This window comes from Nothobranchius furzeri, chromosome 10 (assembly GCF_043380555.1).
Source record: "Nothobranchius furzeri strain GRZ-AD chromosome 10, NfurGRZ-RIMD1, whole genome shotgun sequence".
In the NCBI taxonomy this organism is placed as follows: domain Eukaryota; kingdom Metazoa; phylum Chordata; class Actinopteri; order Cyprinodontiformes; family Nothobranchiidae; genus Nothobranchius; species Nothobranchius furzeri.
Genome location: NC_091750.1, coordinates 42,587,729 through 42,612,819, shown reverse-complemented (window position 1 = coordinate 42,612,819; position 25,091 = coordinate 42,587,729). Strand labels below are relative to the sequence as shown.

At 42.5% G+C, this 25,091-nt stretch overlaps 1 protein-coding gene across 1 annotated transcript in view; it reads right to left on the bottom strand.

Moving 5' to 3' along the window:
• Positions 1-25,091, bottom strand: part of gdpd5a (glycerophosphodiester phosphodiesterase domain containing 5a) — a 60,751-nt gene that overhangs the window by 19,015 nt on the left and 16,645 nt on the right. The window contains exons 7-11 of the mRNA XM_054730450.2: positions 21,588-21,681; positions 16,502-16,647; positions 16,086-16,168; positions 13,951-14,101; positions 69-290 (exon numbers count right to left, since the gene is read on the bottom strand). Of these exons, the coding sequence (XP_054586425.1) occupies positions 69-290; positions 13,951-14,101; positions 16,086-16,168; positions 16,502-16,647; positions 21,588-21,681 (696 nt within the window). The remainder of the gene's footprint in view (positions 1-68; positions 291-13,950; positions 14,102-16,085; positions 16,169-16,501; positions 16,648-21,587; positions 21,682-25,091) is intronic.

Below are 25,091 nucleotides of genomic sequence, written 5' to 3'. Positions count from 1 at the left end.
GATGTCTCTCTTCATGGCAGCTGAATATGAATAATGGATTATTGCTGGTGTGGGGATGATGTGCTCACCCTTTTTGGGGAGATCCCTGCTTTCTGCAGGACCCACAGCGTGTCCATGAACCAGCTGCGGAAGCGTGGGTGTTCAGGTGGAGGTTTGTGAATGTTGAGAAGTGCAGAGCTGTTAGCTCGAGCCGCTAGACGGAGCATCTCTACCAGGCTGCAGACAGTCAGGTTTCCGATCCGACTGCGATCCTTTGCTGTCAGGGTATTTATGGTCCAGTAGGGGTCGCTCTGGAGGCAAAGAAGTCCAGATATCTGATATCAATTTGCACTGCTTAGTTCTTTTAAAACACAGAAAAAAGGAGTTGTTCTTTACCTTGTTTTGCTAACATTTAGGCTAATTACTATAGCCATACTCAGAGTAGTGCCGATTTTGGTGGCGTCACTTCTTTCTGTTTAACTGCGGGTATCAGAGGAAGATGTTGCCCTGTGCTGCCCGCGCCCTCCTTGTCGATGAAACAGTTCCTTGCGTGATCTAACGTGTAGACTCCATCTTCTCTGATCATGGTTCTGTGTCCATGTCTCCTTCTTGGTATTGCTTCTTTAATCCCTCTTTTATATTTTGGTTGTTCGATGTTTATGATCCTTGTGTTGTATGTTTTTGGCTTGAGCAGTGGTCTGTTTTGCTGCTTTTGTGGTCGTCGGTTTGTTTCCTTTTCACACTCCTTCAATGTTCTATTATTTGGGTTGAGTTGGCGTCCGGTTTCTCCTATGTACGTTTATTGCCGAGTTTGCATGGCATTGCGTATATGACTCCACAATTATGTCCAGCTGGTATCTTGTATTTTGGGTGTACTAGTTATTTTTCTAACAGCATGGTTTTGATTGTGTATTTATGTTGTTTTGTCATTGTTGCCATAATTTTTTCTGTTACGTCTTTGATGCAAGGAAAAGTTATCACTGGTTTTGGTTCTTGTGTTTCCTGGACTTCTGGTTCTTTGTTTTGGTTGTTCTTTTCTTTCTGTTATTAGTTGTTTTCCTATGTTTATTGCTGATGTAGGTTCTCCACAGGTCTTTAAATCATTTTGTATATGATGGTCCTCTTGTTTACGGTCTCGTGCTATGGAGGTACATTTGGTGCAATAACATTTGTGTGTTGTCCCTGGGAACTTAAATTCATGGAGACAACTTCAGAACAGGGTATCTGCAGGTTTAAGAGAGCCAAATTTAAGACTTTTTTAAGACCTTTTTTAAGGCCACTTTGACCAAATTTAAGCTAGAATTTCCAGCTATTGCCTGGAACCGGTGCTAACCACGTTGCAAACGTGGGATTAGCCATCCAGTTACCATTAAACTTGCACTTCGCCATGGCACAAGCGCCCACTAGCTTAACCAGCTAATGTGCTCATCTAAAAATAGCCCCCTTTCACAACCAACTGAATGTGTACGGTTCCGCTTACGCCAACATCGTGCATAAAAAAAGCTGAACACTAACTAGAAATTCATGAAAATTTAACAGAAATAAAATAATTTTGTTTATTGGGTCTTTGGTCATTTAAGACCTTTGGAAACTGTATTTAAGGATTATTTGTCATTTAAGGATTTTTAAGACCTTAAATTTAGAAAAGCAAATTTAATACTTTTTAAGGACCCGTGGATATCCTGTCAGAAAAATGCTATCTTTCACAGGTACAAAACATCTACACCTATTCAAAATCTTGGGTGAGTACACAAAATGCATTCTTCGAGTCACACACCCAAAAAATCTTGCAGTTACAGTTAAGCCCCAGTTGATCCAAAATATCTGGTGCAAACACATTTGTGTCTCAACTCTGGGAACTTTAATAAACAGAGAAGCATGTAGAAAAAAACGATCTTTCGCAGGTACAGAACAACAGCTTCATTTATTCAAAATCTTTGTTTCAAGTACACAAATTGTATTTGTTGAGTCACTCATAAAAGAAATCGTTCAGTTGAAGTTTTGCCCCAATTGAGCCAAAACAGATGGTGCTAAACACATCCACATACTTGTGTATGAAAAAAGTAACTTCTGCCTTTTTTTACTGTCACTCACAAACACAAAATTACTGTCACATGTCACAGATTCGTCATTGCAAGTACAAAAATTTGTTACTGTAAGTTACAGAATATGGAACTCCTGCTCTAATAATTTCACTCCACTTAGTCCAGCACATTTGGAGAATAAACCCTGCATTTATCTGTTGAGAAACAAGTTGTGGTAAGTTCATTTATGTATGTTTTTCAGGCTTATTTCGCCTTATGTCAGTTTTTTCCCTGACCAAAGTGACTTATTAACAGAAAGAGAATTGTTTTCTGCCCAGACCCATTTAGGTGCGACAAAAGTGTGAGTTTGTGACAGAAAGTACATTTGGTTTACGATCTTGTAATTGAAAGCAATCTGGTGTTGTTTAATAACCCAATTTTAGCAGACTCGACTTGTTTAACCCTTTTCCCCCTTAACAAAGTTATCTGACAGAGTGAGAATGTTTTTCCGCCCAAACGTTTTTAGATGCAACACCACACACCACATTCTAGTAAAAGTGTGAGTTTGTGACAGAAAGTACATTTAGTTTTAGATTTAGTCATCGAAAATACATAATGTGTTGTTCAATAATCCAATTTTACTGGACTGGATATTTTGTCTGTGTTATTGTGGATTCGTAGCTGCTGTTGTGTAGCACAAACACTTGTTAGCATGTCGCTAAAGCTAATGTTTGTGATCCGTTGGTGAATCCTGATAGGTAAAAACTGATTATCAAACAGAGTTACCTGACTCCAAATGGCTGCAGGAATTCCTTTCTACTCATTTCTGCTTGAAGTGCTTATTTACATTTGAATGTTTGCTTCAGGTACTTGTGTTCTATTATATAGAGCTCCGGACCCCACGTGACTCTCAGTTAGTGGACGCCATTTTGGCATGCAAAAAAGGTAAACAAACACGGATGTAACCATGAACATGAACGGGATCCGCTTGGATTTTACTTCGTCGGAGTTTACTTCACACTTTAAAACAGAAGAAATCGTTTTATATAGTCAGAAATTAAATAGACTAAACATCTCCGACCCTTACCGTGCCCCTGGGATACTTTTTAAAAACGCCAGAAGCTGTCGTAGCGGACTTCTTACCGGCACAACACCGGACCTGGCCGGGGAACCCCTTGGGATTCCCCCGGCCGAAGGAGCTGGGGAGAAGGTCTGGGACTCTCGACTCTACAGCCCGCTCCGACGCCAGAAGCTGTCGGAGCGGGCTTCTTACCGGCACAACACCGGACCTGACCGGGGAACCCCTTGGGATTTACCCGGAGGAGCTGGCTCCGGCGGCTGGGGAGAGGGAAGTCACGCTACTGCCCCCGCAACCCGACTCCGGATACGCGGATGAAAATGGATGGATGGACGGACAAATAACAGATTTACACGTAAGAAGTCTCGGTGAGACAGATAATAGCAATCCAAAGTGCTTTTTATGTGTGATCTGACAATTGATCAACCATTGCTTATAAATTAAATACAGCTTAGCCGGTTAATTGCTGTCATCATAAAACACGGAAACGGCAGCACTCAGAAATCACGAGGCAACGTTTTACGTGATGTTTACTTGCTGCTATGAGTAATAAGACAGAAAAAGACACGCCAAAAATAAGTTTAGGAAGCCCACTAAGAATCATAATAAAAGCATTTAAAATAAACACCATACACAGTTGAGGAAACGTTGGTTTAAGTACCTGATATGAAGTGGCCGCTGCATAAGCGAAAACCTTTAATCTCGGGATCCCACAGCTTCATTTTCGCCCGGTCACTAGTGCGTTTTATTACAATGATCCAACGTTTGCGGCGCTCCGGATCTTGGGGAATCCTGTAGATGGCTCATTCCTTATGTCGTCCGCGTCTGTTCTGCATCCTGTGGCACAACAGGAATCTACCATATTTCCCATTTGATTGAGTTTTCTGACAATAACAAATAGTCCAGCTGCCGGCTTCTGCATGCCAATATGGCGCCGTTTCGATTTGAACTGTTGCATGCCGGGAGAAGTGACGTCAACTCCCGGAGCTCTATAGAGGCCAAACCAGCCAAACCGGGGGTCCTGCCCTGGCCAAGAGCTTAGGCAGGAACAACTCTCCTTCCTGCCCAGGCCAAGAGACTCGTTGAGCTATTATCTGAAGAATCCCTTTTGTCTTCTGTGGATTCCTAAGGCCAAGGGGTTTTTTGAGGAATGTATGGGTGTGTGTGTTCTTGCAAATAAATACTCTCCGGAGTTTTCAACTCAGTGTGAGAGGAAAATGCCTTTGGTTTGGTGTGTAATGATCCTCTCACCCTTTGCAAAGTATGTGTTTGTTGTCTGTTTAAGGGTTGTTTACAATTTACCAAATTATGAATCTAGTCCCTCTGGGTGTGCTTAGAATTTCTTTGAGGTAATATGGGAGTTACGCCGGGGACACAATGGCCGCGGAAGCGCAGCGAAAATAGGACCGCCTTCATTCGGCGCCCTTGTTAAGCTATTCTATAGACCACATGGGCCGCCGAAGCGCCGCGAATCGCCTCGCGCCGGCGCTCCAGCCCGCGCCGTGCAGCGATCATTTCGGCATTGGCTCTATTTTTTTCGTGAGCCGCGGGTGAATCGCGTCAATTCTGGCAGGAAGTCAAACGTAGACATAAGAGGCAGGCCGGTAAAGTTAACAAAATAAAGCATTTCAAAATAAAATTCCGCAATAGTCAAATGTGTTCATAAACAGACACTGCAGAAAAACCACACGAACACGCACACACATCGAACTTGTGTGCGTGTGTGACCACATGAAGGGGTGTGTGGGTTTGGGTGTCTTTTCACCGGAGCAAACAGGACAGAGAGGCAGAAAGTCTGAGGCAAGCAGTTAGGATGGATGACTTTAAATTAATTATGGAAGTTGAGAAACACAAGGAGCTGTACGCCCCCCGAAAAACATGGTTATTTACGTACCCATTTAGGAAGAAACTGCTAGGATACAGCTGCAGAATTGGAGCGGGTTCCAAGAGATTCAACTGGCAGAAACAACTCATACCATAGGTTCACACATACACACACACACACACACACACACACACACACACACACACACACGCACGCACGCACGCACGCACGCACGCATGCACACGCGTACAAACACTCAAACGTAGAGGAAAAGAGCTGAGAAAAGGCAGAGAGTAAATGGAGGACACCAAGTGTTTAAAAGAAAAACTACAGCTGAGCCGAGGCGCGCCTCGACTGGGGCGTGTCTGATCTGAACTGAGGAGCGGCGAGCAGCGGCCGAATTTCGTGAGCGATTAGCTTCTCGGCGCTTCGCGGCGCTTCCGCGGCCGGTGTGTCCCCGGCGTAATATAGAAATTACCCAACATTTTTGGTGCTGAAGCCCGGGATAAGCAGAGCCCTTCAAGTGGGAGTTCGCCTTTGGAGAGCCGCATGGCACCACTTCCTCATCAAAGTCTGGGGGGCTGAGAATTGCCCCATCAGCCAGCTGTTTAGCTCCAAAGACGAACTTCCTTTAACAGGCTCTTGCGCTCGGACTCGGGGCGAGTCTGCCACTCAAGAGGAAGAGAGTGAGTACCTAAATTAAATTGCACCCTTTTTCTAGTAGCTGGTTGACAGTGTGGTTTTATGCTGGTAGTGATTGTTTTCCATCCACGCACGAAAGACATTTCGGGCCCCGGCTGAGGGCTGGACTGATAGCCGCCGGACCTTGTCCTGGACTCCGTTTGCCTCAGTTAAACCAGCGCTGCGTTAAAGCGGCCAACCGCAGTTTGGCATAGGCACATACTCCTTTTGCAGCTGCCGACAGGAAGGATTGGACAGATTCTGTTTAACTCTGTCTGCATGGAAGTGCATTGGGAAGTTCTCGCAGTGAGTCTTGGCCCCGCGCATCGCCAACACGTCCTGGGTTTATTGAACAGGTTTGCGAAATGTATACTGGCTTGGATAGATGATGGCAACCTGCCTGCGGCACTGCAATGAGAAGTGATGTGTAGCCACGTTAAAGCAGATAGCGATCTGAGAGAAGAGGGGTGAACGCGAGAGAGGTGTAATCAGTTTGTGTCTGCGCACACAAACACCCCACAACGAATAGAGAAAGTGAATGTGGGTCGTAATAGGGTTGGATGTGCAAAATCACTATGTAAGCTCAGTGACGCTTGTATTGTTTAAATATTTCATGGTGCAGCAAAGGTACTCAAGTTAATCATCGTTATAAATGGCTAAAGGAACCCAAATCGTTCTAAAATTCACCCCTTGTCATTCTGTGGTTTGTGTATTCGTAGGTTTGTGGGCTGCGTCCAATTTCAGATTGTGCAGGATTGATCGCCGTAGTCCTGTGGTGTTGTTATCGTTCGTTGCTGGTATCTGAGATAATGATATCGGCTGTCCCATCACGGACATTGGACGTCTGTGCTGCATTGTGGTTTTAAAATCTGTGCTAAAGTGTTAAAAACCCGGCTGTGAACTTTGCTTCGGCAGATATCTCTGTGTGTGTGTGTGTGTGTGTGTGTGTGTGTGTGTGACAAAAGGGGCGTGTATCTGGGTTTTTGTGTGTGTGTGAATCCTGCAGGTTCTGTTCTAAGTGTGATTGTGTAGCTACAGTTCTGAAGCTTTGAGCCGGCTCTGTTTGTCTGTCTGTCTGTCTGTCTGTCTGTCTGTCTCAGTCTCTCTCTGTGTGTGTGGAGCTGAGTGTGTGAAGAAGAACGGAGGACTATTTGCCAAATCTGAACCATTTTAATATACGCTCTCATAAGCAGTCTGATTGATTGTATTTCTGATATTTTTCCCAGTTATGATGGAGGTGATTCACTCCCACTGCCTAACTGGCAAAAAATTAGACCAGCTGGCTCAAACGAGACAGTGAAAGCACTGGTCTCTACCGGTTTCCTTTGATTGTTCCACTCCAATGTGTGACTGCTGTTAACCCTTTGAAGTGACAAACTGACTTTGTGGTGTTGACGAATGACGAGGAGGATTAACTTAAACTAGATCCCTGAAATTTATTATTTTAACATAATTATTACAGATTATTATAAAATTATTATTCTCATGTTTAAGACTTTGTAAATAGCATCATATTTATGATGCTATTGAGCTTCTGCTCAATATGATTGAAGAGCTGTAAAGAAAGTGCCTTACTGCCATTTCTTGAATGATAAACTTGTAACGGTTTTCAGGTTTTGCTTTATTGACTAAATAGATGAATATGGACGTTGGGCGCCAGTCAGGTCTCCCTCCTGACACATGGGATAAAATAACAAAAAAAACAGGCGTACAAGTTGTAATGGTGAATGAAAATAAAATCTCCCGTTACACAAGGAAATATGTTACTAGACATACACCCTTACATTAAGTTGTCTGACCAAAAAATGAAATTAATGGAGGTAATAGTCCAGAGGAAAATCAGGTTTGAGCAATTTCACAGATGCAGTTTATTTAGCTGACTTGTCCATAATGGAGAAGCAGTGCTTTCAGGTGAGTGCAGAATTTTACCCTTGTATTGGAAAAGCTATAAACAAACAAAAAAATTGCACTTAAATCATTTTTCTAATATTTACATATACACAAAATATTTAAATAAACTTACTTGAGAGGGGTCGTTTAACAAATCAGAGTGATGAGAAGTTTTAAAAAACACGTTCTCACTACAAAGGAAATAATTTTCTTTTAATAATCGAGTCCATTTTCATCCTGTCATTGAGCAAACCCAAATTCTGAGTTTAGTTTTCTTTTTAACTCACGTTTTAGAAGATTGTTTGCTTGACGTAAGAATCTCTTCAATGGGCAATCCGGTGACGTTAAGCAATCCCCTTTGAAAATAATTTTCAGATGAGTTTTGGCTTCATTTTCCTTTTTTTCTCACTACGGTCAGTAGGAACTTACATCAGTTGTCAAGTTGCAGTGAATATGGTGCGTCCAGATGATGACATCATCAAATAGCGAACTTAGAAACTTGGTTGTTGAGCGTTTCTTCCGTCTTCCAGATTTGTCTCAATCCTTGAGGGATTAGCGGCCTCTTTGATTAAAAAAACAGCCCGTTTACTTGGTAGAAATCACTGTGCGCCTGTGTTCACACCACTCTGTTCACAAGTGAAGAGAGAGAGTCCGTGGAGCTTGAAGGCACTTTCTATTTTTTCCTGTTTAGGGTGCGGCAGCCAGCTGCGCACAGGTGCAACGGATTTATAATCAAGAAGAAAAAAAAGTGAGAGGAGCGGTGGAGTGCTTAGCTCTATATTGTCATGACAATTTCAGATCTTTACAAACTCTTTTACCCCTTTTAACTGAAAGCCTTTGTAAATTTAAAATAGGATGTATTCATTCTGACACAACTCTGATTTTACCAGACTCTGTTTTCTGAGGGAATGGATTAGCTGTGAGGTGGCTAATCTGATTTTTGCTACTGGACTAAGGTTAAAAATACAACTTTGACTCAAGATGGTCTCTATTTCACACATGGTAGGCTGTTCCTTTCTGGAATGCAAACTTTAGCTCAGCTCAGCTCATGAAGGTTCTCAGTCCCATGTTTACATTGACAGTCTAAACACCCCCAAACTAAATATTTCGACCTGGTTTATTTTTTCGTTTAGACTAATTAAGTAGATGTGGTATAATTTTAACATTTGTCATTTGTTTTTGTTCTCTAAGAATGAGCAGATTTTATGAGACCTATTGTTAAATTTTCCAGTGGGACCATCTGATATATATATATATATATATATATATATATATATATATATATATATATATATATATAGTTTGGTTTGTGGCCTATCCCCAAATTTAAGCTAATGTCACCATATTCTGTATTATTGTTTCAATTATGCAGTTTTATTTTATTGGGTTATTTTCTTTGGGGATAGAATTCTGCACAATGCAGTGCATGCATGGTTTATACCAACAAGCCATTAATATCCTCAACTAACTTCTGATTATTAGTTTTGCTTAGTGAAAATTGTGTTTTAGCACTGCAACGGTAAAAGTGGACTGCCATTTTCTTTTAACCTTTTGCTTGTTTTGGATTAGCCAGGGTTAGATACATGATGGTTCAAGGGTTATTGAGAGCTAGGTTTTTCTTTGTTATTTTGGCCTTTTGTCCATCTGAAGGATGAACAGTGATTCCAGACTGTTACGACAGCAGATGTCCTCCGAGGTTCATTGTTCAACCTCTGTCCTTTTCTTCTGCCGAGACAGTTTTCGTATCTCAGGGTTTTATCATATGACTAAATCATGTTGTTTGAGTTTGTGCAGTCCTAGGCCGATAAATGTTAACCGTTTCTGAGATTGATGTTTAAACGTTTTGTGTTGACCTTCAGTGACCTGTTCTTTAAACAATTAAGGACATCCTGACTTGTGATTTTGTTTTTGTTTCTTGGCTTCCTGCCATAAGCAGACTCTTTTCTCAGTTGGGATTTCTGACCATAATGATTTGACTTGCTGTTTTTAAAAAAAGGTGTTCGGACCTTTCATAAACCTTAGACACTTCCTGTTAAATGAGTCTTGTCAACCATTGATGGGTTATGTAAATTACTGGTGTAGGGTAGTTGAGTATATCATAGATCCTGGGTTAATGAATATACTTTGAACTGAGCCATAATGCTAGCTCACTAATGGGTTGCCTTACTCAGGTCTTTTTGATATGATATTGTGTTTATTTTTATTATTTTATCTTTTGCTGTTCAAATGTTTACATTCAGGGGGAACGCAGTGCGAAGTTTGTGTTCATATTTCATGGTTCTTTTTAATTAATAAAAGGATGTCTCAGGGCATTTTCTGTCCATCTCAGTATTTTGTTTGTATGCTGACCTCACATGTGTGTGGTCTTGATTTTAGCTTAGGATGATACAATGTGGACTGCGCTGGTCAATTTCTATTAAATGTCGGCCCCATTGGGGGTCCAAACTAGACTGGTCAAAAAGTATATTGGATGGTTAAATGGTAAATGGTAAATGGCCTGTATTTGATATAGTGCCTTCTAGAGTCCTGAAACCCCCCAAGGCGCTTTACAACACAACCAGTCATTCACCCATTCACACACACATTCACACACTGGTGGGGATGAGCTACAATGTAGCCACAGCTGCCCTGGGGCGCACTGACAGAGGCGAGGCTGCCGGTTGTTAACAACAGCTGATACCAGTTACCAGATACCAGCCAACTGGTTGTTGCTGAAGATGTCAAAAAGCCACAGTGAACTTGCAGATCCTTGTGTGCTTTCTCGCCACAGACCGTGAAACCAAGGAGATTGGGGGTGCACATGCTTCTACCAAAATGAGGCGTCAAGGTCACTCATCTTATCCCTCCCGCTGCTGCACACTGCTGAGAGGGCCACTACAACTGACCATCCTCATGCGGGCTCGCCGAGGACGGCAGATAAGTAAACGATCTGCCTTAAGCTTGCAGGGCCCATCCACCATGTCGCTGCTGATGTTTGGGGATCACACTTTGCCCTGAAACCGCCCCTCAGCATCTGATGGAACGAGAGGAAATAGCAGCAGTTGGGAGGAACAACGGAAACAACATCTGGTGGTTGAGACCCCTCCTGGTCCATCCACACAACGCTGTGACCTGCCTCCAACGATGTCAAGATCCAGTACCCCAAATCTCCCATCTGGTTTCATGGCTCCCTGTCCAAAAAGACATCCCCTCACCGTCCCAAACGTCACAGGATCCCGCGTTGCTGTAACGTCATCAAGGTTGCTGACACACACATCTTTTGCTCAAAATGGCTCTCTCTCCTGCCACACAACTGGTGTGGCCCAAAGTGCAGATTGGCTCCCTGCCCCCACCTCATGTCGCATGAGGATGGGCATCCCTACGAGGTCATTCGAGCTGAAGTAAGAGAGTCTGGGTCTGTGATGACCCTTTGCCCTTTCCCCATCTACAAACACCAAACCCCACACATCGACGGCCCCGCCATCAGGACTCTTCTGTTTCATCTTGGGGAAAGTGCAACACCATCCTGACGAAGGCATTGTTTTGCTCAAACAACACTTTCCAGTCCACAGACAAGCTCTTTTGACCTCAGCTCTGCCACAGTTAGAGCTGCGTACATTGACATTTTACATTAACTTTCCCCCTCTAGCAACTTCCTGAAATCCAACGAATCGACTGGCGGATCCTGGAGTTTTATGAGTTGGCTGGTATCTCGTAACTGGTATCAGCTGTTGTTAAAGTTTCTCGCACCTGTTATTGTTATCCTGGTCATGATTTGCTTAGTTTTAGGCTGTGTGCTCCCGTGTTTGAAGAATATGGTAAGCAAACTGATGACGAATGTCTTAGTTCAATGTACTCTCCTGAGACAAAAAGAGGAGCTTGCAGAAGATGAATATATTGCCTGATAAAGTTGGTTTCATTATGATTTCAACAATGTAAATTACGGTTTCTGTAACCTTTGTTGTTTGATGTTCTTGTTATCAACTCAGATTGTGATTCTTCATTGTTATAATTATTTAAGGTGAACTCCGTTTGAACAGGGGGGATTGATAGGTAAAAACTGATTATCAAACAGTTACCTCACTCCAAATGGTTGCAGGAATTCCTTTCTACTCCTTTGTGCTTGAGGTGCTTATTTAAATTTGAATGTTTGCTTCAGGTACTTGTGTTCTATTATATAGAGGCCAAACAGGGGGTCCTGCCCTGGCCAAGAGCTTAGGCAGGAACGACTCTCCGTCCTGCCCTGGCCAAGAGACTCTTTGAGCTATTATCTGAAGAATCTCTTTTGTCTTCTGTGGATTCCTAAGGCCAAGGGGTTTTTTGAGGAATGTATGGGTGTGTGTTTTCTTGCAAATAAATGCTCTCCGGAGTTTTCAACTCAGTGTGAGAGGAAAATGCCTTTCGTTTGGTGTGTAATGATTCTCTCACCCATTGCAAAGTATCACCCTTTGCAAAGGATGTGTTTGTTGTCTGTTTAAGGGTTGTTTACAATTGACCAAATTATGAATCTAGTCCCTCTGGGTGTGCTTAGAATTTCTTTGAGGTAATATGGGAGTAATATAGAAATTACCCAACAACTCCATTACTATAAATAGCTCCACAACAAGCTCCAGCTGCAGAAGAACTGCTGTCTTGTAAACTTGTTAAGTTTCCGATGGTCCAACATGGTAAATTATGTTATTTATTCCTGTTAATAAATGGTTTTAATGCTTTAGTAAAGTCACAGAAATGTCTTAATTTATTCTGATCTCACTTCACACACCGCTAAGAAAACCTGAGATGGTTGGATATTTTTTAAATAGAAAATAATAAAAAAAAAATTTAAAGGTTGACTTGGTTAAACTGAAATACGTTTTTACAAGCAATTTACTAATTAATTCATGCTCCTGTTCCTGCTATGCCCCGTTTCCACAACAAACCCCAGCCTGCATCTCATCAGTTTCATCACACACACCTGCTTCCCCTGCTATTTAAGAACCAGCTATCCAACCAGCCAGTGCCAGATTATTGAACACTCCTGTTAGTAAATTCTCCGGCCTTGTTACCAACCTTCAAACCACACCTTAAACCCCTGAGCCAATAGAAATGTGCAATGTTGCGTTTCATTGCCTCCAAGTTAACAGAAGGGCATGTGCGTTGGTCAATATGTCAGACGATTCTAAGTTTTTGTCAGACAATATTAAAACATGTTGGGAATGTCCGACTGCCAGATGTGTTTTCACTAGGGTGACCAGATGTCCCACTTTGTGCAGGACAGTCGCGCATTTTCATTACTTTTCACATGTCCCGCAAATTGAGACTCATGTCCCGCATTATTGACAGTTTCCCGTTTCGAGTTTCAATCTCAAAAAAAAAAAAAAAATTTGTGGAAAAATCTGCCTGTTGCTGTCAATCAAATGGAGGCGGGACTTTAACGCAGATCCGGAGCATGTGTGGAGCGCGCCCGAACCACCAAAACAAATGTGAGAGAGCACGGAGGAGAAAATGCTGTAAACTCGTGAATTAAACGTGTTCAGAGATACTCAACAGTCTTTGTTGTTTCGGAGTCATTTTTTATGTCTGATATGAAGAGGTCAAAAGCAGGTTTTGCAGTAATTAGACAGGTCCATGATAAACACAATGGAGGCTCTAACACAGACAAGCTGCTGCGGTTTCAGATACCTGCTTACAAGCTGAGCCCCTTATAGCACAGTGAAGAAATAATGAGAATAAATAGAAGCTTTGATCACTTATTCTCAGAAATTTGAGGCAAGAAGTACCTCTAAGAAACTCTACTATTAGATTAGATCAGAATCTTTTAGAGATTAGAATCTGATGTTTATTCTCTCACCTAATATTAGAAGAGATTTGTTGTCATGTTTAAAAAATGGTTTGTTTCTGAATGAAGAAAAAAATAGCAAAAAAGTGTGGATATTTTTTCAATGAGATGCAGATTTTTGTGGAAAATTAATTAAAAACAAACATAAATAGATCTAAAAAAATATTACTGGTACTTTTACTGTCATTCTGTTGTGGAAAACATTCAATGAAAACTCTGAAAAGCTGCTTAAACCTGCATGTTTTTATTATTGTGGGTCGATCTATATTATTAAAATGATCCGAGCTTCTACAGAGTTATGATGTGGTAACGTGAGAGGAACTGTGAAATAGTAAAGCTTTTACTGTATACTTGTTCATGAATTAAAAAGAAATATATACAAGAAATATGTGATGATAATAATAATAAGACTAATAATTGTATGTATATGAAACAGTGATATTAGGGCCTTTCCTTTGTTTTTTTCTCATTACATTGGAACTTCACGTTGTCCCACATTGAGTATCTCTGTCCCACATTTGGCAAGTTGGGATCTGGTCACCCTAGTTTTCACAAACGCTGTAATGAGTTTTTTGTTTGAATCATTTACCATAACCCACATTTTTGTGTTTCAGAGTTATTAACCCTACATGTGGGGTAGGGTTATTATCTTTGGGTCCATCTGGGCTCTTCATACCTCCAGAAACCAGCGACCTGCATTCAGGGAGCGGATCTCTGTCCAGTTGAAGAAGGAAGCATCTTCATACTCTCTGTCTGGAAAGACCCTGCTGATGTCGGTGGTTCGTCTCAACGTGTGGTCTCTCATGAGGAAGGGAACCCCGTCCACACTAGAGGAACCAGAACAGGGAGGGATTACGTTCTGTAGAAGGTTAAAAATGTGGAAAAGTCCTGCTTTAAAAACAGACCCTACATATCTACCAGAAATAAACCGAGGAGCAGAGAAGCTACCCAGCTAACAATTAGCTTACCTTGCTCTAAACACTTACTTTAAAACAGGGTTTTGATTTTCTATGGTTCAAAAGTTCAGGAACAACAAGGAAAGCGAATCACTAACTTTTCTGTGAGCTCTCACTTTAAAGTGTACCATGCTCTAGGACGATAACAAGGATGATATTTTACCAGAAACTTGGTTGAATCTATTATTTTTGTATGTATTAAGTGTTTTTGCCTAGAAACAGACTAACACATTTAAATGATTTAAAGAGTAAAAATTATGCAAATCTGCCGTTCTGCATCTTTGTGCTGCCACGTGGGTCTCTACCGCCTCTATAAATACTCCAGATGTTAAAAGAAGTAGACCATCTATTTTTTGTCAGTGTTTGGTTTTGGAATTACGTTTGGAATTATGTGCCTAAAAGACCCCCATCAGCCGCGGAGAGTTCCCACCCACAAATATGGTTGAAGATCTGACATTTCTGTTTACAGAGATAGAGAGAGGATATGTTGGAGAAGATGTTCTCTCTGCTAGTCCTGCTTCTCACATTCTTTGCATGAGCTGCTAAGTGAATGACGGGAGCCGGCTCGTCATTGGGAGCTGTTTTGTTGTTTTATTTCATGTTTTTTTTAGCAGCAAACCAGTTTTGTTTCACTTGAAACGTTGTCAAACGGAATATATTCAATTAATCAACAGAAGCTTAGATTAGAACACTTAACGACAAAATATTTTGCAGTTGAATGCAGAGTATGCATGTGCTGGCGCATGGCCAGGATGGTACCACCTCTGCCTCAGGGAAAACCCTGTTTCATGTCTGACTGCTTTGGTGTTAAGGCCAGTTGTTTGGTTAGCAATGACTGGGTTTATATATGAGCAGCTGCTTGCTCAACTAGCGTCGAGGTGAGTTATAGCTACCTGGCAACTGGCTTCTCACTATGTTGCCACCGTCTTGTGTCAGATGGCAGGCCCTTTTCTAAATTTCTTCAGAGGTTTTCTAGTTATTATTATTATCATACCATCTGGTGACAGGTTTATGTTACCTCCTTACATCCCTAGCACTGCCAGGACGCAACAGTGGTCCTGACATTTATGTGCATGTGTGTGTGTGTGTGTGTGTGTGTGTGTGTGTGTGTGTGCGTGCGTGTGTGCACGCATATTGGACACGACCTGAGTGATTTCTGCATTTAAACCATTTGGATTAGAGTTCTTTACCTATAACACTGTTGGATGAGAATGCAGGAACGTGACTGTAATTTCACTTACTTAATGTCATAAACACCCAGACCCAACCTTGTAAAGTAATAAAACAAAAAGTACAACCACTCAGTGTAAGAATGGGTGTGGTTAGCAACAGCTTGTATTCCTTAAAGTGATAGAGCCCTGAAATAGCTCATTCTGGAAGGTACTGAAAATGTCAATTATAAATGTAAGATAAAGTTCCCTTTGGAAGTGAACAAACGTTCTGATCATGTTGTTTAACCCTCAGGAATCACTTCAATTTGCTATAATCCTGAGTCGTTAGAGGACAATCAGACACATGGACTGGGCTCCTTATCTAATATAATTTGTGCTAAGATAATAATGCTTCTTAGATTACTGATCTGTGATTAACAACATGTTTTATCATTCAAGACCATGAGGAGAAAAATTCAAACCACACATTCTGTTAGTCTTTTTCTTGAGTAATTGTGAATTATTTAAACAATGTCTATGTGCTTAAATTCATGTTTGTTTGTTTTTTCCTTTATTCAGCTACAGAATAGCAGGACATTTTTAGCTCCAGCTCTCCTAAAAGATTAACATCTCAGTGGGTCTATATTTGGAACCTGATGGAAGACTGAATCCATTAAACATGATATTGATGTCTATTTAATAACCTGATGGTGACATCTGCTTCAAAGGAACTTGCTCCATGCTGCAGGGCCCTGTTGAAGGACATCAGGGTGTTTTCTGGGACCAGCTGGACCAAAACAGGACAGACAAGTGGACAAGGACAATCAGCCACGATGCAAAAAGTCCAGAACAAGAGGATGTCCTTGGAAACAGTGGCTGGGCCGAGCTGCATGGGTCCGAGTTGCTCTGAGTAGTGTTCCTGGAAAACCTCCTTTAGTGATCTGTGGGTACAAACTGTCTTCCTATACTGTGATCCTCATTTGGACACATTGTATGTTGTCTTTGAAAGAAAAATGTCACATTAGTGTTTTTTATCATATTAAAAACACCAGCAAGAAATCATAATGTTCCTCCATCATGTTGATAGATTAACTTAAGACAAGACAGAGTAGCCACTGACCATAGGAGCCCCACGACGGCCGATGATAGCTGGAGCAGGTTTGAGGGTTTTGCGGTCCATGATGCAGGGGCAGGTGAATGTGAGTGGTGCCAGGCAGATGGCCAGGTGGACTACAATGTAGAAGAGTAACACCATCATCTGGAAACCTGAAAAAAGAGAGCATTAGTTGGTGTACCCTACAGAGGGCCTTAAGGAGGGACAATTCCTAATGGTTTCATTTAAGAAAAAAAAAAAAAAATATATATATATATATATATATATATATATATATATATATATATATATATATATATATGTTTCAGGGTTTTTGGTCAGAGTGCTATATTTAAGGCAAGCTCTTTGCTCAAAACACGCTAAGAAAAACAGGCTTTAGTCATTTCGGAGTATTTTATATCTGTGTTTGGGTCCCCAAAAACAAATCATTGCATCTTTTAGCATCTTTATTACAACACAGCCGACTGAAAAGGAAATGTTTTTCAGTGTGATCTAACAATATGATCGAGACATTACTGTTTTGTGAATCTATTTTAAAAGCCCTACATATTGCTCCTTTCATTTCCCTCCTCCAATCCTTACATAAACTGTGTACTTGCCTTTTAAGATAACACAAACAAACAACAACAAATTAAAGAATTATTGGGCCTGTGCCAATTCACTACTTAACTGATGCATTACAATGTGACATGTTTTGCTTCAAAATCAACTTGTAAATGTTCATAAATGATTATGAATAAATGCCAAAAAACTTCTGAAAACCGTGGCAGAGACATAGAAGTTATGCGGGCCACTGTGGAAAAAAACAAAACAACAATGGCAGCAGTTTGTTTATTAGCTTCAGCCGCTGAGCGTGAGATGTGCTCGTCAAGAAGATTGAAGGACAGTTGTGTAAAACTAAAATAAACAACAACAGCAACGCTACCAACATTCAACATCACCTTACACACATCCATCCTGGGTTAGATGAAGAGAAGCCAGTGGCTGTTCCTTCTTACCAGGCAACTATCAAGGAAGAATTAATAAAACTTGTTCAACAACTCCAGCTTGTTTCATTAAACTATGGCATTACTCTGCTGCAAAGTTGAGTCAGCGCCAGGGTGATTTATAAGAAGTCATTTATCAGTTTGTGGTGGTGTTGTGGCACGATCGTGTGTTTGTTACTAAAGATTATTTGATGGTGTGATAAAGTGGGTGTGGGGGCAGTCTCCGCGACGTCAAGGACTTCACTTAATCTTGAACATATCTTGTTTTTAATGCAGACTGGAGCCAAACTAATTTTTTTTCCCTCACAGTCCCATGTGAACTATCTGGTGATCTAAGCTTTAGCTCTAAAGACCAGATGTTTCCGCAGCTCTGCATAACTCCAGTTTGGTATCATAGCTGATTCTGTTTACAAGAGTCAAACTAACTACTTTCATTTTCATTTTTCACCATTTTCTGTAGATTTCATGCAAAATTATGGTAAATGACCTGTATTTGACCTGCCTTCTAGAGTCCTAGAACCCTGGGTCTTTATCGGGTAGGAGGTCAACGTGACTAGTCTGTAGTGCTCTGGTTCCCTGGGAAGTGATGTTTTGGCAAATTAAACCACACAAGAGGTCTTCCACAGGATGGAGGACTGCTTTTAAAGGCTCAGGTTGAGCATGTACATGGCCACTTCCCAAAGCTGTTCAGCACAATCTTTGAGCAGTCTGGCTCTGATCCGGTCAGGACCTGCAGCTTTCCTGCTCTTGAGACATGTTATGACTCCCGCATCCTGGCTCCTCTGCCTCCCACACAACACAGCCTTCAGCACCAGGGACAGCTCCAGAGTGGCCTTCACACTCACTCCAGGACCATGGAGAGAGGCACGCCAGCCGCAGCAGCTGAATCCAATCTTCCATCTTCCCTCCCAAAGACTCTTAACACTAGAACTCCCAAGGCAGTCATTTTGACCGTTTTCATATTTTAATATGTAATAACTTTAGTTAGATGGATCTCATGTTGTCCTGGCTTCCTGGCTTTCCTATTTTTATGTGTCCTTTATTTTTGCTTTATAATTTCCATAAAATAATGTGTCAAAAAATAAATATAGCTGTTTTTGTCTTTGTGTCTGGCTCTATTATTTACATGGTAACGCTTTCCCACAGATAACGGATAGTGTCGCCGTTGCTAAGCAACCAACTTTCCAGCTCCAGACATATCTCACATAGACCAATACAGTTGCACAGTCGGAAACAGCTGTGCTTTCACCAAGCTGGATGGAAAAGTCCCTTGCCGTCTTCAGTCTTGAAATAAGCTGCTCCTCAAGGATGCTTGAAATATCAATAATCCTTCTGGAAACTGTGTTGTCACTCAGTGGAATGCATTTTAATTTCTCTGCAGCTTTTTCATCAATAACTGCACTAACCATGTCTATTGCAGCAGGTAAGATGAGTTATTCTGCAATGGTGTGAGGCTTTTTCTCGGTGGCCACATGGTAAGAAACCATGTAGGATGCAAGCTGAGCTTTATCATTTAATGTGACATTTCTGCGAAGAATATCAGCAGATGATTTAATCTCCTGCGCCTTTCTTTGAAAGAAGTCCGGTGGTTTATTTACCAAATCAGCGTGGGGCGTTTCCAAATTTCACTTTAATTTGGCTGGCTTTAAACTCTCATTTGCGAGCTTTTCATGGCATATTACGCACATAGGTCGATCTTCTTGATTTGGTTTAGAAAATTTTGCAAATCCAAAGTTTAAGAAAAATTATTTTTATGGCCTCGACCTGGATTTTTTTTTTCTTAGCTGCTGGTTCTTCTCCTGGTTCTCCGACTCTGTGTTTCCCACTCTCCTCATATTGTTGACTGTTGGCGGATGGAATTTCTGGGATTTCATCTTTGTTTTGGCTTCGTTCACTATCCTTGACATTCTGTTTTGATTATGCTTTTTTGAATAGCATTGCAGTTTTTTTTTTGCATTGTTCTATAGTCTCTGTAGTCTGGCGTTCATGTGATGTAGTTTGGTTTTTGTCCGTGTCTTTCTTTTTCATTAACCAAGCATCCGGGAACAGGTCCAACTTACTACCGGCTATGTGGACCAAACTCACGCTCCTCTGGTAAAGGGACTGAATGGCCCTTAACAGAAAGCCACCCACCCCATACTCCTGGAGTGTCCCCCACAGGGTGCCCCTGGGGACACGGTCATAAACCTTCACCAAATCCACAAAACACATATGGATTGGTTGGGCAAACTCCCATCACCCTTACAAGGGTATAGAGCTGGTCCGCAGTTCCACGGCCAGGACGAAAACCACATTGCTCCTCCTCAATCTGAGAATCAACTATCGATCGGACCCTCCTCTCCAGTACCTTGGAGTAGACCTTTCCAGGGAGGCTGAGGAGTGTGAACCCCCTATATTTGGAACACACCCTCAGGTCACCCTTCTTAAAGATGGGGACCACCACCCTGGTCTGCCACTCCAGATGAACTGCCCCCAATGACCACTCAGTGTTGCAGAGACGTGTCAACCACGACAGCCCTACAACATCCATTGCCTTGAGATACCCAGGACGAATCTCATCCACCCCCGGGGCTACGCCGCAGTGTAGTATTTTGACTACCTCGGCAACTTCTGCCCCCGAGATTGGACAGTCCATCCCCAGGTTCTGGTTCCTCCTCGGAATGCGCGTAGGTGGGATTGAGGAGCTCCTCATAGTATTCCTTCCACCGTCCAACTATAGCCCCAGTTGACATCAGCAGCTCCCCATCCCCACTGTAAACAGTGTGAGCGAGTTGCTGCCTTCCTCTCCTGAGGCGACGGACAGTTAGCCAGAACCTCTTTGGATCCGATCGATAGTCTTTCTCCATGGCCTCACCAAACTCCTCCCACGCCCGAGATTTTGTCTCGGCAATTGCCACTGCTGCACCCCGCTTGGCTATCCGGTACCTGTCTGCTGCCCCTGGAGACCCACAGACCAGCAAATAAAGAAATGTGTTAAATTTATTATTTGAGTTATCAGGACCCCATCTTTGTGTCTTTAAATGTATATTTTGGCAAAGTCCACCTACTTAAATGCAGTAATGTTTTCCAAAGCACAAACCTACAGATTTAATATAAATGGTAAATGGTAAGTGGTAAATGGCCTGTATTTGATATAGTGCCTTCTAGAGTCCTGGAACCCCCCAAGGCGCTTTACAACACAATAACCCAGTTCTGCTCTTGAGCATCAACAGAAATGCTCATAAACATTAAGATGGGCTTAAACTGTTATGTTGTTGGGTTAAAAAGCAGGAATTTGACCCGTTATTAGGAACCAGGGAGCAGAGACGATAATCCTGACACAATGACTTTAAACCATAAAACCTGTTAAAAATCATAATTTCTTTCATTTATCTGCCCAAAAGCATGTTTTTTTTCAGGAAGCACATAAATAATAAATGTGTTAATATTACAGATATGTTTTAAATTAGCAACGTCATCACACATAGTTGCATCAATGAGCAGCTGAGCGTTCCCACGGCAGGTCAGCGCTGGACCGAGCTGAGTGAAGTCGGCTTCCAACCCACATCAGAAATTCATGCAAATAGAGTGGCCAGTGCTTTCTGATGTGGGTGAGAGCTAGCTTCACTCAGCTGCTGAGGTTGGTCTGCTGAGCAGAGGACACAGACAGCAGCAGCACTTTTAACTTTTGTGAGACAGGCAGAAATTTGCATTTTGCGCATAGTGTTCGTTAACAAAAACAACACTAATTTGTACCATATTCTAATTTTTGGAGTTTCAGCTGCACTAATGTTGAGTTTTTGGTCTGACCTGATACATTCGGAACCACAGCAAAATTAAATTAAATTAAATTAAATTAAATTAAATTAAATTAAATTAAATTAAATTAAATTAAAGGACAGCAACCACAGGTCCGTCTGTGTGGAAAATCCTTTGAAGCAAACCAAGCCATGCTGAGCAGGTACATAGAAAAAGGCCATAAGAAACTGTTTGCGTTTAATATCATTAAAAACAAGTGAAAATAAAAGCTCCAGACCTCACCAAACTGTGACTGATGCTACTTTTAAATGAAATCACTGATTTGTAGTGTACAAAAAAATCCTTAGTTACAAACTTTCAAGACTTACTGGACCTCTCTTTGCGCACCACATGGCTGGCTACCAACCAGCTCATGGCTGTGACTGAGACCAGGGCTCCAAGGTGCAGGAAAGGGGCTGTGGACTACACAAAAAGACACATTCAGAGGTCTGAAAAAGAACCTATTATGTAAATGTGACTGTTTACATTTTGTTGTGCTACCATGTGGGTTTACACTGACTAGACAAGACACGACAGGACACGGAGCAGACAGGACTGGAGCACCTAGCAACTGTAAACAGTGTGGTGCTGAGATTACAGTGTTATTTGCTAAGACACATTTCTTGAAAGGTGCTCTTTTTCTCTAAACTGTGAACACAAAACCCAATTTTCAAGCTAAATCCACAAAACCTCAGACTCTTCTTGCAAAACCAAACTTTCACCTCAAAACTGTTCAATCTGTGCTTAGAACTGAACCTTGTTGTCAAATTGTGGCCCGAGTCGATCCAAATTAGAACGCTACTGAACAGTCACTAAACACTATGTAGAAAAATAGAAAACACAATGCTCAGGACAAGAAGCTGAAAAAATAATTGTTTATTGTTTGCTGTAAGCAAAATGAATGTTACAAAACAAAAATAAAACATTCATTCAGCACTTGTACAAAAATACAAACAATAATCTGGAGCATTTACATGTAGCACTTGTAAAAACTGAAATCTTATTCGTTTGCCACTTGTGTACAGTAATCCCATGAAGTACAAAAGTATACAAATACTACGTAAGTGCATTACTCAGCCACAGCATCGTGTCTCCATACTGGGTTAGGCCACAGAACTTCATCCACATCACAGGCCACATTTTGTCTGGCCAGGCAACGGGGGAAAACCCCTGGCATGACTCAACACCTATGTCACCACAGCCAAGTTCCATGGCTTGCAGGAGATTTACCCTGGTGTAAGGCTGGCGTTCATATACCTTCCACCGCCATGAGGAGAAGAACTCCACAATAGGAAAGGGGAATATGGTGGAAGGCAAATGGTGATAAAGCCTTGGTTCATATTGAATCAGTGCTTCCTCTTGTTCTTCAATAAAATAGGCAGGATGGATGCCCATAGGGCGTATTGCTGCCACACCAGCCAACACGCCAAGACAGCACAACCCACTGCACACTACAGGTACACGAAGCATCCCACCTCGTGTTCCCACAGAACCACCATCAACAAACCTACCACCAGCGCACACCCCAGTGAAAACACACAAACCCTACACAGAGGCTCACCCCACACTCACATTCCCACCCCCACCATCAACACCCTCCACCAAGGGCATCCCACAATCCACAGCAGCCTGAACCTTCCCCACCTCCACCGCCACCCTATACGCCACACAACCCCTATAAGCCGCATGATGGTTCCCGTCACAGTTACAACACTGGAACGGTATATCACCCCCGCACCTCCGACAACGCACCCCCACCATGCAGGCACCGGCCAAATGACCATTGCCCTGACACCTAAAACACCTAAAAGGAGGTTCCTCATACGCCCTCATCGTGAAACTAAGGAAACCCAACCGGGCACGAGCGGAGAGCTCCACCACGTTGAAAGTAATCAGCAGCAGAGTGGACCCACACGCGTTAAACCCCAGACACCGAACAGCCACCCCCGCCGCCCCACCCAAGGAACCAAACACCTCAGACTCGTTGGAAATGCCGTACACCAAACCCTTAACTATACAACCAGACCTCGACTCAGAAACCACAATGTCCAACCCCAGAATAATCTCAAGCCGCAGCGCTTTGAGGTACTGGGACTTAGTCCGGCACACCACCACCAACAGCCCACTGAACACCACGGTAGCATCTAACACACCCCTAACATGGCACTCAGCTCCTGGGACACCGCCAATGGGTTAAAGTTAGCAAAACGCGCACCACCTACCGCCCTGATACGTACCACAAAGCCACCCTCCTCAAGCCTCTGGTGCTTTAGCTGCGCATCCCAGTCACAATCTGACACGTCACTGCCACTGTCCATCTTTGCTGCCTCCAACGACTGAATCACCGCTCCAGCCCTACTCACCCCCTTCCTCCCCATTGTCCGCAAAAAGCAAGGCTGAACTGAAGCAAAGCCGGGCCGCTGTCTTACCGGGCCTGTACAGGCCGTCGGCCAACCACCAAAACAACCCTCAAAGTCAACCCAAACTGTTGCACCTGCGCCCGACCCGGTCACAAATTCAGATTTATCACTCTGTAATGGCGCGATGGTCTGTCTTATAAAAGAGGCTGTTGTGCTGATAAGGTGCAGGAAGGTGTGACCTGGAGTGAAACTGCTTAGGAATAAGATCCAAAGCTGCATCATAGGTGCTGGAAAGGTGAAATCTAAGCCCCTCCCCTATTTAAAGTAGGTTTTTCACATTAAACATAGATAGCTTCAACTCCTCTCTCAAACCATCTATCTTCTCTGTCCAGAATGTGGACTTTGTCATCTTCAAAGGCGTGTCCCTTGTCCTTCAGGTGTAGGTGGACAGCAGAGTTCTGACCAGAAGAGGTGGCTCTCCTGTGTTGTGCCATGCTCTTGTGTAATTGTTGTTTGGTTTCCCCGATGTAAACATCTGGACAGTCCTCACTACACTGGACTGCATGAACGATGCCACTGAACTTCTGTTTGGGTGTTTTGTCTTTGAAGGACCAGTTTCTGTCTGAAGGTGTTGTTGGATTTAAAGTTTACTGGGATGTTATCTTTGGAGAAGATTCTTCTGTTTCTCTGAGACTCCTGCCACGTATGGGATGATGGCGCCTTTGTGCCTGTTGTCCTTTTCTTTGCTAGTTGCTGCTTTGGATGCTTTTCCAGACTTCTTTGTAGATTTCACAAAGGCCAGTTAGGGTATCTGCAGTTTTGGAGTGCTTGATTTGTTTTTCTTTCTTTTTTTTTGTTGTTGTTGTTGTTGTCCTTCAGTCTTTGTGGGAATGTTCTCAGCCCAATGGTGTAAAGTCCTGATCACTGACATTTTGTACTCCAGTGGGTGATGTGAGTCCAAATGCAAATACTGGTCTGTGTGAGTTGGTTTCCTGTAGACTTCAATGCTGAGACTTCCATCTTGTTCAGTTTGCACAGCACAGACCAAGATGGGCAGTTTGTTGTTGTGGGCATCTTCCCTGGTTAACTTGATGTTCTTGTCCATGGCATTAAGGTGCTTGGTAAGGTCTTCTACTTCCTTTGTGAGAATTTTGACCAAGGTGTCATCCACATACCTGAACCAGTGGCTTGGAGTTGATCCATTGTAGGAGTTCAATGCTCCGGTTTCCACTTCCTCCATGTAAATGTTGGCAATGATAGGTGATATTGGGGAGCCCATGGTGCATCCATGTTTCTGCTGGTAAAACTTGTCGTTGTGTTTGAAGCAGGTGGTAGAAAGGCAGAGGTCCAGGAGAGCACAGATCTGGTCTGGAGTCAGTTTGGTCCTCTTGTTTAAGGAATCATCTTGTTCCAACCGTTTCCTAACTGCTTCATCTGTGGGTATACATGTGAAGAGTCAACAGTTTCCCGTGG